This window comes from Halichoerus grypus, chromosome 6, assembly GCF_964656455.1.
Source record: "Halichoerus grypus chromosome 6, mHalGry1.hap1.1, whole genome shotgun sequence".
In the NCBI taxonomy this organism is placed as follows: domain Eukaryota; kingdom Metazoa; phylum Chordata; class Mammalia; order Carnivora; family Phocidae; genus Halichoerus; species Halichoerus grypus.
This window is the reverse complement of record NC_135717.1, coordinates 52,301,506-52,320,328: the sequence shown is the minus strand read 5'-3', so window position 1 is coordinate 52,320,328 and position 18,823 is coordinate 52,301,506. Positions and strand designations below refer to the sequence as shown.

At 46.2% G+C, this 18,823-nt stretch overlaps 1 protein-coding gene across 6 annotated transcripts in view; it reads right to left on the bottom strand.

Annotated features, from left to right (window-relative positions):
- Nucleotides 1–18,823, bottom strand: part of CAMK1D (calcium/calmodulin dependent protein kinase ID) — a 420,921-nt gene that overhangs the window by 54,196 nt on the left and 347,902 nt on the right. For all 6 annotated transcript variants that reach the window (XM_036068430.2, XM_036068433.2, XM_078075145.1 and 3 more), the window contains 2 exons: nt 8,238–8,376; nt 2,281–2,407 (listed from right to left, as the gene is read on the bottom strand). In XM_036068430.2, the coding sequence (XP_035924323.1) occupies nt 2,281–2,407; nt 8,238–8,376 (266 nt within the window). The remainder of the gene's footprint in view (nt 1–2,280; nt 2,408–8,237; nt 8,377–18,823) is intronic.

The window sequence follows — 18,823 nt, the reverse complement described above, 5'->3', positions numbered from 1 at the left end:
CCACATCTACACATTGTTCCCAGTTCCCAGACTCATCAGCATCTGACATCTAAACAGAACCAGACCACAGGGATGACAGCCACTTAGAAAACCAGAGAAAGTGCCGTTCCTGGGTTCTGCCAAGGCACAAAGAAGCAAAAACCCATTTGGAAAGTGCTAGAGCTTTCCAGTGTCAGAGCCCAATAGGAGAACAGTGTGATGCATATGTTAATATGGACACTTGTGTCAGAACATCTGCCCTGCAGCCTGAGAGTCAACTTCTTGCAGGGGGAAGCTGGCGAGTCCCAGCAGCTCCTTGGCCCGGCGGGGGCCAGGGCCGTGGACTGCGCTGCAGACAGCAAAGCCATCCTGGCAAGAAGACCGGACACCATGACCTCACAGGCCTTCGCATTTCCTGATTCACCTGCTGAAACAGGCTTTTCTCCTCTGTGTCTTTGAAGAGAAAGGAGGAGAAGCACATCTCATTCATTTTTATTTGCCGCTTGCCTGGGGGCTTGGACTGAACTGGAGAAATCCCACATACACACCGCCCGCACTCCTGCTCCCACCACCCCCCACCCCCGCCCCCAGGGCACATGCGTGCAGCTCCCACGTGCAGCGATTCTAAGTCCCCCCCCGTTGGGGTCCAGCCGGGTCCTGCTGCATCACTTCACCAGCCCAGAACCGAGAACGCGCAGGGCGCCATGCATCTCATCCAGGCCAAGGTTGTGCTGGCTTCTCTGTGAGCAGAACCACCTCCCCGTCTCTGTCCAGCGCACACACCAACCAGGGACAGGGTCCCTGCCCGTGACGCTCACACCGCCTTTATCTCCTCCTGAGTCTGTTGCTTCCCTTCATGTTATTCTCCGTTCCCCTTGGCCAGCTCTTCTCTCCTGCCCTTCGGGCACCTTTAAATATGAGACGGTTGTGATCTAACACCCACGTTATGCCAGCACTCGAAGGGCCGAGAAGGGCCCCGGAGGTCATTTGGAGTTTCCCACAATGCACTGGGCTCCAGGCTCATGAGGTTTGAGGCCTGCTTGCCTCAGCCTGGCCTGAGAAGGCCGTATGATTGTCCCTCAAACCAAACAGGAATGATGCCATTCATAGAACATTCCCTCCTCTCTTTCAGGCGGGCTGCCTGTTCTCATGAGGAAAAGCCATCCTGTTGTATATGACGAGAATTCAGCCCTGGTCTCCATTTTCCAAAGTCTTTTCCAACTCCCTTTCCCCCTGCTCTCAGACATTCCCAGCTTGTATCCTCTCCCCAGACTTTTCCCACTTAGGGCTTTGACACCAAGCTGATGCCTCCACCTGGGACACTCTGTCCCCTCACAGCCCCAAGGCCGGATGCTTCTCCACATGCAGGCGAATACCCCAGTCTCGTTCCTGTGCCCTTAGCCGTCCTAATCCCCCCAGCGCCTTGCCACTCTATTGCAAGCTCCCATTTTATCTTCTTCATTTTCTTCCCCTTTTATTTTCTTCATTTTCCACTTACCATGGCCTGAAACAACCCCATTCTTCGCATCTTTGTCTGGTGTCTGTCACTCCCAACTAAAATGTGAGCTCCATGAGGGCAGGCGCCCCATGTGTCTCATGCACGGCCTTCACCCCCGTGCCTAGAACAGCTGCTGGCACGTAGTAGGCACCTTAGTATACATTTGCTACATGAGTGAATACATTTGTGTATATCAGAGTCTCGAAAACCACCAAGAATGCCCATGGCCTTTCTCCAGGTCCCCAGAAGACAGAAGGTGCTTCTCAGCATGCATGTGTTCAGCTCTGTCATAGCTTTTCTGCATTCTGAATGTTTGGTACAAAGAATGTGCGGTTCTGATTTTAGGAAAAACTTTAGTTCTTGGCTTCGCCAGTACCGATAGGGACTTCAAGAGTGACTTCGTCAAGGTATGAAGCAGGTTCCTCCTATCGATATTCTCTTTCTGGTCGCTGCTATCTCAACATTTTACATGTTCTACTTGTGTCTGCACCTCATCATTATCTTAGCGCCTCACTGTAAATCACTTGAAAACACGGACATGTATGCCAGATTTCTGGCATCAGAACCCGGGCATTCATCCAAATCAACTCCAGGCCTCCACTCAGGCCCACACCCAAATTAGACAGGATTTCTCCCCAACTTTTAAAAGGTTTCAGGGGAAACTGCTTCTCTTCTAACTCATTCCAATGTCTCTCAGCCTTTTTACTCTCCCCTCGAGGGGAACGAAGAGAGTTGTGATCCTGTGCCAGGCTCAGGTGCTTTAAGACAGACAAATTGGACGCGGACACACACACTGCGCTTACCAACATAGCCCGGGGTCCCACAGGCTGTGGACATCACATCTCCTTTGCCCTCCATTTTTGACAATCCAAAGTCACTGATCATTATTTTGGATTCCTCATCTTGACTGTAGTACAACAGATTTTCAGGCTGGAAGGAAAATAAGAAAAAAAATGGACAAAGTGTGTTTAAAGCTGGCTTCATTGTGGGAGACTCACCAAGGCACGAAATCTTGTTTTTTTTTTTTTAATTTAAATTCAATTAGCCAACATATAGTATATCATTAGTTTCAGATGTAGTGTTCAATAATTCATCTGTTGCATATAAAACCCAGTGCTCATCACATCACGTGCCCTCCTCAATGCCCATCACCCAATTACCCCATCCCCCAACCATCTCCCCTCCAGCAACCCTCAGTTTGTTTCCCATAGTTAAGAGTCTCTCATGGTTTTTCTCCCTCTCTGATTTCTTTCCATTCAGTTTTCCCTCCCTTCCCCTATGATCCTCTGCACTGCTTCTTATATTCCACATATAAGTGAAACCATATGATAACTGCCTTTCTCTGATTGACTTATTTCACTTTTTAGCATAATACCCTCCAGTTCCATCCACATCGATGCGAATTGTAAGTATTCATCATTTCTGATCAAGCCACACAATCTAATCACAGTTTAAGAACATGCTTGACCTTCGGACATAGTAAATGCATTAAGAAAAGCAGTGTTTAGTAAGAGCGATGTGGAGGACCCTGCACAGTATTGGACACTTAGAGGTTTTCAGGAAATGTGATTCCCTTTCCCTTATCAGTACTTTGTCTTCTTCACAAAAGTGAACCTTATATTGGGGCAGCCTTGCATACCTCTCAGACTTATCAGTTTATTTCTTGGGCTGAGAGAGGGGGGATCCCCAGAAATGACATGACTTCTGCAGGGGCTCTTCTGTTCCCTTTTTCTGACCCTTGTTAGCAACCTATCTCTAGTCTAAGGGTCTCTCTTCCCGCCTTTGGTAACGTCCCATGTCTTGTCATTCTGACAGATGCGTCCCGCTTTCCCCTCTCCTGAGCCAGTGGACACCCCCTCCCCCGACTCTGCTTCCTGGGAAATAGAGGGATGTCATCACAGAAGACCCAGCACTTCATAGCCACGTGTCCTTAAGTACCCTGAGCTTCTGTTTGCCTTTCTGGAAAACATGGGTTGTGGTGGTTCTTCGTTTGCTTCCCGGAAGAATACATGACAGGACTCAGCTTGACATGTGGCAGAGGTGTGATCACAGTTCCCGTCCCCACTACCGTTCTGCACCTCAGGGGCACCTCCATGGCAGCTCCGTAGGAGGGGCCGAGGGGAGGCAAAGCAGAGGTGCAGCAGGGAGACAATGAAGTGAATAAAGCTTCATTGCATAGTGTTTTGTGAAAAATTGGGTATCATTCTTAGCAAAAAAGAGAGAGAGAGTGGAGCTCAGGGAGACTGAGGGAGATGCTCCAGCCTCCGGGGCCAGGCCAGTCCTGCTCGGACGGGCCTGAACACAGAAGGGCTGCCTCAATTAATGGCGTTGTCCCTGAGGGAGATAATGTTGAGGACTGACACCTCTCCTCTTCACCCACTAGGAAAATTCTGAAGATTGACCCAGCGAATAAGCAAATCACTTCTCTCTTTACATTAAACCTTAAGGGAAACACAATAGGAAGACTCGGAACTGGGGAAGCCACTTCCCCTCACTGTTTCAGGTCTGGCTCTTGTCTCATCCCCAAGAGTGAAGCAAGAGTGTCTGTCAGTGGTTTGCGGTGAATCTTTGGTTCCTGAGTGTTGAATTTGAGGAACCATTCTCTCATAGAGTGACTAGGTCCATTTCGAGAAGTGGTTCTGGTCCTGGCTGCCCAGCAGAATCACCTGTGACAACACCAAATGCCTGCATGTCTTCTTCAGCGGATTTGAGACGGGCCCGGGCCTCTGGATGTTAGAATCCACGGGGGGATTCTGATGTGCAACCACTGCTGTGAGGAAATTCTGAGAACTGCCTAAGACCCCCTCCTTGACCAAACTGTAGTCAGCCCTCTTCTTGATTAGGCCTTGACCTTGGCCTTCTGTGTCCTTCCTGTCTTGCCGGGCCTGCATAGTCTAGTCTTAGCAAGAATCCTGCTGAGTCAGCGTAGGAAGAATTCCCTCACCCTTGATATCTGGCCAAGTTCTTCACCTCCCACCTTGCATGTTATTTAAAAAAATGTATTCAGACACTTGGTAAAGACAGTAAGGAAAACTTTATTCAGGGGGACCACTGCCATGGGGTTCTACAGTCAGAGAGGAAGAGTAGACTCAAGTCCTAATACAACAAGGACGAGTGGAAATTTATACCCAGGAGCAGGGGGAGCGTCAGTGGATGGAAAGTTACTAAGAGGGGATATCAAGGGTGGGGTGTGTGTGGCTACATCAGTTTCAGAGGATCCTTGTTGAAAGGCAGGCCAGGGTGGGCAGATATGGAGGGTGGAGGATAAGGAATCTGATCAGATCTCAAGGGTGGGGGATGTTCACCAAAGTGACTCAGTGGGATTCTTGCTCAGCCTGGACTACATGGGCAGAGCCAATGGACTAAGCACAGAGCCCAAGGATGGAGCCTGGTCAGAAAGAAGACTCAGGAGGGGCTGAACTCAAGTTTGGTCAAGGGAGAGAGTCTACCAATGTCTAATAGGTTCTTGGCCAGCCTTTAGCAAGAATCCCCCCATCCTTGGTATCCCTTCTTAGCAATTTTCTATCTACAACCCTCGTTCTGCTCAAAGGCTATAAATCCCCACATGTCCTTGATGAACTTGGAGTTGAACCCAATTCTCTCCCCTATTGTGATATTCTTGCAGTAGCCTTAAATAAAGTCTTCTTTAGTTTAAAAAGTGTCAGAATAATTTTTTTTAACAGAACCCAAAAGAAAAAAATACTATCCTTCATCCAAACTCATAACATGAGAAGGAATGGCACTTAACATTCACAGTGACATTAATTCCGTGGATGAAGCATGCGGTGGGAAGAAAATCAAAATGTATGCTTGAGGGTGCTCTCAAGGAGTTTGAAGAGAGAATAAAATGGGTCAATCAATAATCAAAATAAGAATACTGCTTTAAAAATGGGGTGAAATAATCTCATCAAAAGGTGCACATGGTTCATGATGAACAGTACGGATCTGATCATGGGGCAGAGAGGACTTTTTTTAAGTTTCTGATTTTTAATCTTCCTGACCCAGTACTTCTGCAGCTGAACAGCTAAGTAAGGAGTGGGAAGCCAGTGACCTCAGGCTACTCAACAAGGCTGCCTCTAGGCAAGAGATTGCCATGGGGCCAAATACCCCTCCTTACACATTCTTCCTCCAGGGGATACATTTGGGTCAGCAAAGCACTCTTTTGCAGGACAATTACCAAGGAGGGTTCAAGAAACTGGTCATTCACAGCCTAGATCAGTACTTGTCCACAAGCATCTCCTGACTTAGTAAAGATGGTGGGGCTTTTTCTTGAGGGGAGTGGGGAACAGGAAAGTGGGAGAGAAGATAGGCTCAGGGGTAATCCGGATAGAGGCCCCAGTTGGCAGTAGGAGGGCTTGGTCAGGCAGGCGGCCCAAGGGGGATCTGGCAATTCTGCCTGGGGTCCCAAGAAGCCCAGGATTCACCTAAAAAAAATAATGTCGTTTATTTTATGACATCCTTGCAAGACAACAGGTGGCCAATGCTGGAGTTGGAAAGTCAATACCAACCCTTTAATAGTTCACGTAACAAGCTTTTAAAAGGTCTGAATCAACACTTCCTATAAAGTTAATGTTATACACAATCACTCTCCTAATTCAGTGATTCCCAGCTGGGAGCAATTTAGCACCCCAGGGGACATTTGGCAGCGTCTTTGGTTGTCTCGGCTATAGGAATGGTCCTGGGTTCTAGTGGGTAGAGGTCAGGGATGTTGCTCAGCATCCTACAATGCACGGGCCAGCCCCCCACAACAAAGAACATCATGCAGGGGCTGAGCCCTATCCTGATCTGAGGGGGCAGCAGTGGACATTTCCTGCCTCAGTCCCTTGTTTTGAAAAAAGGACAACTGATTGTCTCTAGTAGCTTCCTGGGGCAAGAAGACACGAGACTACTTTTCTGGAGGAAGGGGGAGGAGGTGTATTCGCATGTGAGGGTGCGGTGGTATCCCAGATCGTGCCCTAATCTTAAACTAACCTCATCATGTTCTTGGCCCTGGAGCATACACTTTGTTTTCATTTTTCTCAGATGTTTATGAAAATTTAATAACCCTAGCCCAACTTCTGCCATGTAGCTCAAACTCCTCTGTGTCTCTGAAAAGCAGTGACGAAAGGTCCCAACATGGCACTTCTTTCCACAGTGATCAGCCTGGCAGTCTCACAGCTGCCGGGGCTGGGAGCCTCAAATCCTTCCCTGAAAGCTCTGTGTGGGCAGAAAAAGCAGTTTCTCCTGTGCAGCCCATCTGCCTTCCAAAGGGGGGATACACAGTGCCCCTCGAGGAATGTTCTCTGCGTAGGAACGCCCATCACGGGACACCTCTGCGGTCGGACACCACGCTAACTTGTTCAGAGAGCTGCCTCCTGTGTTCTAGAAGCAGGGAATCGGCATTTGGTGAGGGCACGAGAGAGCCGAGCAGGCGCCACCGCCTGGCATAGAGGGGCCAAGTGGCCTTAGCCCTCTCAAGGGCCTCTAGGTCCTGAAGGTTAACTAATTGGGCTCACAGCCCATTTCAGCTCTCAAGAAGCCTGCAAAAGGCAAAAGCTGTAAGGACTCCATCAACATTCCCAAATACCCTTGTCTGGCAGTTCTCTAAGAATATTCCCAGGATAACATCAGCATCACCTGTAAACCCCTTAGAAATGTGAGTTCCTGGGCCCCACTGCAGCCCCACAGCACCAGAACCTCTGCGGTGGGGCCAGACAATTCTGACGTAGGCTAACATTTGGGAGCCACTCCCCTAGTTGCTGGAAAATACCACAGAGAAGAAGAGGAGAAAACTTCACAGTGAGACCTTACGAAAAGAAAAGCTATACCATTTATTCACACCCAGGACTAGATAATGGACAGTTACTGAAATTCTGTTTTAAAAAAGGCTTCTGGTTTGTTCTTTAAATTGATTTAGATTTCACAGAGTCATGCAGAGCATGGCTTCATTGCAATAAAATCCCTGTGTTTATGAGGTGAGTGCAGGTATGTGGGCTGGAGTGGAGTTTCTGTCTTTACTGGTGCAGTGAGCTCTGGGGCCTGGACCCGTGGCCGCCGTAGAATGAAGCCTCAGTCCAGCCTTCATTGCTTTTTTGCTGTTCCTCCAATCAATATGTTCGCTATCTACCCTTGATGGCGTATGTTTGATACCTACCCTTCGGTATCTATACTGACCGGGGAGGGATGAAATGCCAGGGTGCCCGATGAAGGCCCTGATCCTTCAGTGCTATTGGGTGAAGGGTCAGTATGCCAACTCTTCATCAAGAAAAGATAACACTGTAACCTACAGGACACCGGGGGAAGGCTGTGATCGTAGGTCGTTCAACCTGTTTTTCTGGGTAACCTTCCATTTGTCTTCTTCTGTCATGCCCTCTATGTACTCGCTCCCTTTCTTTTACTCAGGGTGGTGTACCAAAATGGGGCCAGAACTGGGGGAAGACTGTGAAGAACTGCACTGGGAGAAAGGTTTTCATGGCCAATAGGTCCTGAACAAAATTACCTTTCAGGTCGGCTTGAAGCAAGACAAAACCTACCTCCCTGGGGCCCTTCGGCTGTATTGTGGTTATAAAATCTCCCAAATGATGGCCAGTGTCATTGATCTACATCATCTTTCTTTGGGTCCCAAAGGCCCTGACAACTAACAGTACACAAATGTCCACCATTCATTCCACCCATATCGCCATCAAGGCAACCTCATCCATTTTCTGGAGACTATCCTCTTGGACAGGTCATTGTGGGTGGGAGAGTGGTCATGGAGGAGGTTGCTAAGTGACGGCCTTACCTTGAGGTCCCTGTGGACAATGCCCATTCTATGGAGATAGTAGACAGCATCCAAGACTTGGCGGATCAGAGTGCTGGCATCTTTCTCTGTGTAAAATCCTTTCTCCACTATCCGATCAAACAGCTCTCCACCGGATACACTGTTTTGTTTTGTTTTTTTTTAAAAAAAGAACAAATAAGAAATTTGAGGGGACCTGTGAAATTGTTCAGGGAAAGCCATCAATAAGAGATTTCAATATGACAAAAGAACCAAACTTTATTTCCAAATAAATTCCTTTTCAGATCTAAGTTTTGCCCCATGTATTCCCCAGAAGCTATACCAGGGAAGCGTTTCTATGTCATGATGGTATCAGTATCCAGAATGAAATAAAGGCAATACAAATAAACCAGGGCTCATGGACTAGCCAGGATTGAGAAGTCTCTTCTGGCCTTTGCTTCCAACCTGCTATGACAATGTAAGGTCAGAACAACTTTCTAGAATATTGGCATCATCAGATATAGGGAGATGATGGCTAGAATGCCTCCTTCACATAAGGAATTATCCTTAAAGGTCTGGAGGGTAGGGAGAATGGGGGGCAGCATTGTGGGCAAAGCAATGAATAGCCAACAGGAATGTTTGGGTTCTTGACCAAGTTCTGCTCCTAATATGGTGAGGGCATGGGCGTTCCTTGAATCTCGGACCTCAGTCTTTTTATCTGTAAAATAAAGGGGTTAATCTAGTCAACCATATCCAACAGAAGGTAGGAGCATGCCCTCGGAGGCATCAGAACCTGAAAGCCAATTGTGATTTACAAAAAAAGGAAGAGGAACAACACCCCATTACCTTGTTTAACACTGATTTTTGGTGATATTTACTTTTAATTTGTTTTGAAATTCATGCTGCACTATACGTTTTCTTTGTGTTTATTGTGTTTGTTATTTATTGTATTTATTGTCTAGATTGGCAAAGATCAAACAAGCCCAGGTGGACAGCCCCCAGAGCCCCATTCAGCTCCGATATTTGCTGTTGCTTTGAGTTTAGCAAAGTAACAGAGCTGCACAAATCTAACTTGGAACAATCCCCCAGCCTAGCCTTCCAACCCGCAGAATATATACTCCTCCAAGAAACACAGTGCTTCTTTCAAATAATTACGCCATCTTGGAAATCAGCTTCAAGGGATATATTAACACCATTTTCCTGTATAAAAAGAAAGAGAATTTCCAAAAACAAAATGAAGATGATTTATTTGAACTACTAAAATCATAAAACGGTTTCCCAAACAACTTTTACAGCTTTCATAGATATAGTAAAAGACATGCCCTAGCAGTAACACACATACACACACACGCAGCTCTGATTCATTTGCGGCAAGTCATGGCAATTAATGGGCAATAGCTGATTCACCAAAACCTTCCTTTTAAAAAACCAATAAAGAAAACCAGTTGTGGCTTTAAAAGGCCTAGGTGTTCAAGTGTCTCCCATTACCGAGAGTCATTCTAAGCGATGTTGTGCTTGGATAATGTCTTGTTTCCAAAGCAAACTGAGCAATCAAGATAAGGAAAGGAAAGACGTTCGGGAGCAATAAGCAATTCAGACAGTGAAAAGAAATGGAGACATCAGGGCAAAACTATCTTTTGATGACCAGGTTGTCTAAATGGTCCATCCTTAAGTAAACCCAGATCCCAAGACCTCCCCCCCTCAGCAGCAGGACATCAAGCTCTCCCCAGGCTTCATGTTTTCAGATCCTTCCTGCCATGAGTTCCACTGGAAGAACTCTGTAGACCTTGAGGGTCTACTACAGAACCTGTGTGTGTTCACTTCAGTTGATCATCTCTTCAAGCATTCATTTAAGACTCCCTGGGTGCCCACTAGGGGCCACCTACCGTGCCCTGTGGGTGCCAATCCTGGCGGCATTAGCTCTGAAGGAGGAAAGGTCTGTTTGGATTCTGCCCCTCTTCCTCCTCCGCCGTCCACCCACATTCCAATCATGGCACCGCTTCCAAGTGCTCCCGCGCTTTCTTACCACTGATCTGCCTGCCGCTCACATCCTCTGTTCTGCAGCCTACTGGAAGAGCTCAGGCAGGAATGCTCATCCCCTGACTGCCCCCACTTCCCACCCTGAGTACTCTATGACCCACCTTTACCAGATTCTCTCCCTCCTTCAAAACTGATCTTTCCTGCTTCCCATTCTCTCAAAGTCCTCCCTTCTCCTATGTGATCTATAAGGTATTAATAGATCCTATTGAATCAAATATTTGTCCTCCGATAGGGCAGCTATGCAGTAAGAACTGAAGCATCAGAGTCGAAGTGTAATTGTAACTGTAGTACGTTCTGTCACGGTCTCCATGCTCCGCACATTTGATATTTCAGTTCTGAAATTTCAAATGGCACCAGGGCTTTCTTCTGAACAGGGCTCAGAAAGTATTTCGTTTCTTTAGAAACCAAGGCAGAGGGGAGAAGTCAAAAAACTTGCCAATAAAAAAAAAAAAAACTGCAAGGATACTCATAAAAATGCCTTAAAATTTGCAAATCACTGTATACTTTTCAAAAATCTCCTTAAGCATACATTTCAAATGGCTACTGTTATGTACTAATAACTGTTTATGCCCCCTCCCATATTCATGTGAAACCCTAAGCCTCAGTGTGATGGCATTTGGAGATGGGGTCATAGGCAGGTATTTAGGTTTAGATGAGGTCAGGAGAGTGGGGCCCTCATGGTGGGATTAGTGTCCTTATAAGAAGAGAAACCAGAATCCAGTCCAGTTCTTTCCTCTCCTCTCCCTCCCTCTCTCTCTCTCTCTGCCATGTGAGGACACAGCAAGGAGAAGGCCATCGATAAGTCAGGAAGAGTCCTTAAAAGGAGCCAAATCAGTTGGCACCTTGATTTTGGATATGCCAGACTCCAGAACTGTGATGTCAGTCATTTAAGCTGCCCTGTTTCTGGTATTTTGTTATGGCAGCCTGAGCTAAGACACCCACTTATTTTGAAAACCATCTGTGAACCACCAGAATCCCAGAATCACTGATGGGAAAGTAAGTTTAGAATTGTGGTGAGGGGTGTGACTCATTTTCAGGCCTGCAGATCATGAATAGGTCGGGTGGTTGGCTGCTGAGCTGACTGACAGGTTGCTTTCTTCAATCAATATCCTTTTACAGCACGTTTCCTAAGTGCATGGTTTACAGCTCCACGTTAGAAATGGAGTACCCCAATGAGAGCATGCCAAGCACTGGGACAGAGTTAGAAGGGTCAGGGGTCAGGTGATGGGGAAAAAGGAGTAGAACCATCATGACAGATCAACAAATAAAATTAATTAATGGTGGCTATGGGAGAGAGGTTCATTGGGGGCATGTAGATGTAGAAAGAAACTGGCTATTGGGGTGCCTGGAAGGCTCAGTGGGTTAAGCATCTGACTCTTGGTTTCAGCTCAGGTTGTCATCTTATGGTCATGGGATCGAGCACCGCACCAGGCTCAGCAGAGTCTGCTTCAGATTCTCTCTCCCTCTGCCCCTCCCCTCCTCTGTTAAATAAATAAATTAAATTAAATCTTAAAAGAAAGAAAGAAAGAAAGAAACTAGCAATTAAAGAGGAGAGGACAGACATCATTCAAAAATTCTCTATTCTTCTTAATTTAAACTTTTCCATTAATTTAGAACAACCTGTCTTTGCTTTGAACCTGGGTTTGCTCAGTCTCTGATCTTCCATGTCTATTATATTGTCCTGCTATCCCTGCATGTGAATTTTAAATATGCAAATACGAAATCTCAACAAAATTTCAGTTTATTTGTAAAATTTTAAGTAGTGCAATTCTCTTCAAATTAAAGAATCATTGTCAAGAAACATAATTTCAACATTGCTGGATCAAGTACACGGTAAGTTCTGATTCCACCACAGCATACCGTGACATAACTGAGTCAGCGTACCATGCACCCACTGTTAGTACTGGGTAGACCAAGCCATTCTTTACATGCACCTGAACTTCTCCATGCAGTTTCCATAGATGTTATCCCCTTGTTTTAAAATTCACTGCTAATTATAACTTAAAAATTTTTTTTATCTTACAACAATATCTACACATTCATTAAAAGACAGTACTTGTGCTAATGCTGAAAAATGGGCTCCAAAAACCTGCTCCTCTAGAAGTTAGGTATAATAAAATATGAAGAAGGCTGCAGGAAACCAGAATATGTCACCCCAAAATATGCCTGCTTGACATAAAATTTACTTTGAGCTGCAAGCAATTAAGAAGCAGTAAATGCAAGAAAAATATTCCCCCTCTTTTGTCTAAAGGCAAGAAATAAGTTCTCCTTTTACTGGAGATAGACTCTATCAGCTCACAGACTGCACCAGGGAATGTACAAACAAACCTCATTCAACTAACCTTTTAGCTCCCTAGACTCCTCACCATTTACCATCCCTGGCCCAAACCCCTCTGCGTTGTCAACTCTTCACAAATTTATTGTTTGTGTATAAGGTATAGAAGCTTCCAGCTCTGATCACTCCACCCAGGTCTTCGTTCTCTGGGGAAGGATCCCAAGTAACTGCCAAACTTCATTAACACCTGTGTTTTCTTCCCACTAATCTGTCTTCGTCTGTTTCATCTTCAGAGCTAGCCAGGGACCTGACGAGGGTCAAGGAAAACTTTTTTCTCTCCCTCAAAGGCCAAACGGTATAAGGCTGTGCTGTTAATTTTAGAGAGCAGTCTGAGAAATACTAGCAGTAATGCTGAGATAATAAAAAGCAGTGTTATAGCAAATATGCCTTGAAATTTACAAAGACCGCTGTTACCTAACTAGACAGCGACGGTAGAAAAGACCTGGGGACACGGCTACGAAGCAAGGTGGCCTTTATGTGCCCCAGAGCAGCGCTGGTTATAAATGTGTTTTTCCAGAACCATCTCCCCCATTCACATGTAGTCCTAAGAGGAAGGATGAAATATGCAGGATGTGATTGAGAGAGGCTGCAAGCGAAGCATTTTTCACCTGTGAGACCCCCAAGGCCCAGATGGCAGAGGTGTGTATTTTTTCATCCAGCCTGGAGAAAGAAAGGGCCCGTCTTCCCAGTTCTTTCCTCAATGAGATCCCAACTCTGTGGTCTCTGGGATTTCCCTCCTCCCACACAGGGCAGCCGCCCAGCTCCGGGGCCTGTGTTCTTAATCCTCACAGCTTCCCCTGGCTTTGGCACCCACGCACCCTGCTCCTGGGGGGACTCTCTCACCCACTCTGGGAAGATTAGGGGTTTATTCCATGCAACCTCTATCCTCAATATTTCCTCCTTTGACAAATCCTACTTTAATAATAAAAATATCTTTCTTTCTTAGAATTCAGTTTCACAATATCTTCCTGGCTCAATCTGTTCAGAAAATTCCAAAACACAAACACATGCCTCTCCACCTCATGGACCGGATCAGTGTAACTCCTGGTGTTCCATTATACTTCGATTCTGGCTATTTTGCCTTCTCGATGTCTGGGTGTTACAACTGACTGGTGTTCCACCCACTGATTGCAGATGTGGAGATCCTAACCCCTCGTACATCTCAGAATGTGACCGTATTGGAGGTGGGGTCTTTAAAGAGGTAATTATGGTTCAATAAGGTCAGATGTGTCCAATATGATGGGTGTCCATATAAGAGAGAAAGAGAGAGAGAGAGAGACCAGAATGTGAGCACATAGATACAACACTATGGGAACGCAGAGAGACGATGGCCGCCTATAAGCCAAGGAGATGCACCTCAGGAAAAACCAAATCTGCCAACCCCCTGAACCTGGACTTTCTGTTGTTAAGCCCCCCAGTCAGTAGCATTTTTGTTAAAGCATCCCTAGCAAAGTAATAGACTGGGCAATATAAAGGATACCCCATAATCATACAGGGGATCTTTGAATTACATTCTCTTCTTGTGTTTTTCAAGATTTATTGGGGGGATGGGACAGTTTCTTCCACTGTATTTGCATTCTATGCTTTGTTTAATCATCAAATCATCAAATAATCTTGTATCAAGCCAAATATGTTGTCCCTGTTTCCAAGGGGCACATCATCCACCATGGCAGGGGTGGGGTGGGGACTAAGATACACAGACAAGTAAGCACAGTGTAGATGGTTCTGAAGCTGGGGGGTAAGGGGGTGATGAAGGCGCTTTGGAAAACCCCAGAAAGACACCTAGAAGGGTCCCAGGGACAGGGCAGGAGAAGGAGAGTCTGAGCTGTCTTAAAGGACGAGTGATATTTAGTCAAGTGAAGAAAAGCCCAGGGGACAGGCAGACCCCAGTAATTTGGATTGTCATGAAAGGAGTCTCTGGTGAACTAAATATCTTTGGGGGAATACAGTCAGTGAAAGAGGATTCCCGAAGGCAGGGCAGACTTGAGAGAACAGAGTTAAGAGGAAGGACACGACAGGTGGGAGAAGAGGGTGGAGGCAGGAAGGAACAATGTATGTACAGCAGGCTGACTTATCTGGAAAATGCACCTGGTGAGGATGAAGTCACATCATAAAGGAATCTGCAAATCAAGCCTTGGACTCAGATGGGCTGCAGGGGAAGACAGCAAATTCTAAGCTGCCTGGGATCTAAGGTGACCCACTTCAGAAAGGGATGCTGCTGAAGGAGTGACCGTGTGTGGGTGTGGGTTTGGGGTGAGGGGCGTCATGGGCCAAGGGCCCTTTCTGAGATGTGCATGCTGTCATCCAACAAAGGTCTGTCGTTGCCATCCTGGAGGCCCACAGCTTTTAGATTCTCGGCCCTGTAGCCTTCCTGCCACCCTCAGAGGTGCTCATAGGAGCAAACCCTTTCCTCCAGACCCTTGTTGGCCCGCTCTGCTGTGTGCACTGATTTTCCACCCACCCAAGCAACAACTTCCATTGCTTTCCATGGGGCCTCAGGGATTCCTTGGAATCATCTTCTCTCCAGGTTTCCAACTACGCCCCTTTAGTTCCCAGCCGGCTGCCCCTCGAGGTGGGCCAGGGAAAGTGTGGTTATGGCCAAAACCATGGAAAAGAAACAACTAAAGGCATTTTAATTGTGTATGGGAAACTTGCTTGCTTAGACCCTAATAAAGAAATTCTACTTCTGCATTACTCGTGAGGAAAGGACCAGAGGATTTGTTGAGAAATTATTAGCATGTTCAAGGTTTCAAGAGAAAATAACTCCTCTGTTCTAACTCAAAGCACCTGTTCATGTTTCAATAAAGATAATTAGAAATCATTTTTAGGTTTTTGCATTCCAAGAGGGCAAAGCATATCTTATTCCTCTTGAATCCCCAGTATATACGACTATTGTATTCCAGTGGGAAAGGAAGAGAAAGAAAAGAAAGAAATCCACAAATAAAGAAATGGAAAACATTCAGGGTCCAAAATGTGGTACACAGAACCGAAACAAGCCTGAGACGAATGGTGTAACCCTTTTTGAGCAGGCTCCAGGACCCACCCCACCCCTGGATGACAGGAAAGAGCCAGCTGAGGGACCATGGAGGGGAAGCACTTCCGGGCAAAGGGGTGAGCCAGTCCCAAGATCCTGAGGACAGCAAAGGTCTTAACAGTATTTGGGGATCAAAAAAAAGGTCAGCAGTGACTGGAGTCTGGTGGGCAATGGGTAGAATGGTTGAGAAAGAGGAAGGCCCAGATCATATGGCGCCACGTGTGACAGATTGAATGTTTGTGCCCCACCCCCCTCGATTCATATGTTGAAAACCTAATCCCCAATGTGATGGTATTTGGGGGTGGGGTCTGTGGGAGGTCATTGGGCCATGAAGTCTCTCACTGGCACCCAACTATGCTGGTGCTCTGATCTGGGACTTCCAGGCTCCACAAACTGTGAGACATCAATTTCTACTGTTTATAAGCCACTGTCTATGGTCCTTTGTAATGGCAGCCCAAATGGACTAAGGCACCATGCAAACGAATGTTCAAACAGGGTGTGTTTATTCCACCTTTGGTAAGAAATCATTAGAAGATTTTCAGTTGAGGGACAGGTGAACTTATATTTTTTCATGATCATGCTGGCTGCTACGTGGAGAATGGGTTTTAGAGGCAAGAGTGACCGCAGGCAGATCACTGAGGAGCTACTGCGGCCACATCCGGGTGAGAGAGGAGGGTGGTTCAGCTTGGGGAACACTGGAACTAGAGAGAAGTGGACACACGTGGAGTACGTTTTGGAGACGCAGTAGACAAGACTCACTGATGAGGCTGACATGGGCATGCAGGAAAGAGAAGAATCAAGAATGCCTCCTAGATTTTTGGCTTGAGACACAGCCAGGTGGTAGCGCCATTATTTGAAATGTGGGACCTGGTGAAAGAACAGGTTTGGAAGGGTTAGGACAGCACTGACCACCAGAACTTCCTACAATGACAGAATGCTCTTTACCTACAATGTCCAATATGGTAGCTGCTAGTCACAGGAGGTTATTGTACATTTGAAATATGCCAGCACACCTGAAGAATTGTCTTTTGCATTTAACTTTAATTAATGTAAATAGCCACATGGCCCTACCATATTGGATTCTCAGACCTAGAGCCTTGAGTAGGATATGTGGAATCTTAGGTGCCTTTTGGATGAAGATATCAAGCAACAGCTGTGGGTATAAGTCTGAAGTTCAAGGACAAAGATCAGGACTAGCATTTAAAATCAGCAAGTCATCCACAGGGAGATGGTCCCCAAAGCCAAGATGCTAGACATGATCAACCACTGAGAGAGTGCAGTTGGATAAAAGAAAGATGTCTGAGCACTGGGAATGCCAACAATCAGATAAAGAAGAGCCGGCAAAGGACCAGGCAGAGAGGTAGGAAGCCAAGGAGGAGAGTGTGGTGCCATGGAAACCAAGTGTGGTGCCATGGAAACCAAGGAGGAGAGTGTGGTGCCATGGAAACCTCTGAGAGGTCAAGCGCCATGAGGACAGAGAAATATCCATTGTATTGGGCAAGACGAAGTCCAGGGCTGGAGGCAGAGAGTCGGGAGTCATTGGCATATGAGATGGCCTCTAGACCGTGGGACTGGAGATGTCTGAGGACAGAGAAGAGATGGGTACCCAGGACTGAGCTCTCTGAGCCTCATTTTTCTCCTCTGTAAAAGGGGTAATTATACTTGCTTTAAGAATCAAGTGAGACAATGCAAGTCTGTCCTAGACAGACTCCTGGCATGCCTCACATGCCTCACTGTTCTGCAAAAGTGCCTTCTCCCCTCCCACTGAGGATCTCGGGCAGGTGCACAGACAAGGCATCTGTGAGAAAGCTGCTAGGAACAGAGCTGCCACCAGAAGAAGGTGGCGCAGGACCTCTGGTTCTCTGGACACGAGAGCCCCTGTGCTTCTCTGTTCCCCCCAGACAGGCTGGGGATTTTGGAAAATATCCATGCCCTTGATTAGGATGGAGATTTGTGAAAATTTCAGCATTATTACATAATCTTGCAGTTTAGTATTGTGACTTCTTCTGCACTAATTAGTAATCTTTCTATAACCTTATATAACGAGGATTTGCAAGGGGAGGGTCAGAATGCTATCAACCTAGCACGGCGTATTTCCTGAGATGTTCTAGGTTCATCAAGCACTAGCTGACATGCCATAGCCCCACACAGTGACCTTCTGGTAGAACACACACAACACGGGCTCTGTAGGAACAGACACTCTTGGATGTTTTAAATACAGTTTGGGGAAAAGTTCTGCAAAGAACTGTTTGACTATTACACCCTGGCTTTCCAGGATTAGTTCCAATTAGGAAGATTTTACTTGGCAACACATTGTTCTGTTATAATTTTTCTAATATTAGAATAGCCTTGCATTCCTTGAGCAGATAACAACTGGAAGAGGCAGGAGATGGCTCTGGAATAGGTCTAGGAATGTGGCTTGGATACAGATAGTCCATAAATTGTAACTCCCATGTAGGGAGTTGCCATTGGACTGTAAGCACATCTTTGTCTATCTTGGGTAAGGGACTATGTTCAAAGCTGATAGAGAGCGACCGCACACTCTCATGCACGCTCAGAGAGTCAGACTCTGAAGGCAACTGGCTAAGGCTCCAATTTTAGGACAAGCTTAAAAACTGCATTTTAAATTCTTTTTTGTTTGTCCAGTTTTAATGAAGTTCATTATATGTATTTATATGAGTTCTAGTGTTTCTCAGCCAATGGGGATCTCTACTGAAAATCTTACAGCAGATGTGTGGGAGAGCATGTGTATTTAGGTAATGCAAGAAAGATCTAACGATGCCTTCAAAAAAGTAAAAACAAAATAAAAATCTCCTGTCTACTGTTCAGCCTTGCGATATGCTCAGTGCCTTTGTTGATGAAGTCTGTGGGCTCCCCAAGTTTACTTTCTATCAATAGCGCCGACAAAGGTCACGTTCATGGCTACCCACTGCAGGGTTCCCTGGCTCCAGGCCACCCCTGTACTTGTTGAACCCTCACATAGTTTCTTAATCTGATTCTTACTCATTGTGGGGGTGAATGTCATTACTTCAGAAAAGGCTTTCCTGACCCCCAGACCAGATTAGGTTCCCCCCAATTATATTCTCTTAACTCCTGTATTTCTATGCAACACTCAGCTGTTAGAGTTACTTATTGGTATATTGGTATATATTGGTATATTCATTCATGTAATGCTCTGTCCTCCCCACCTATCTCAGATGG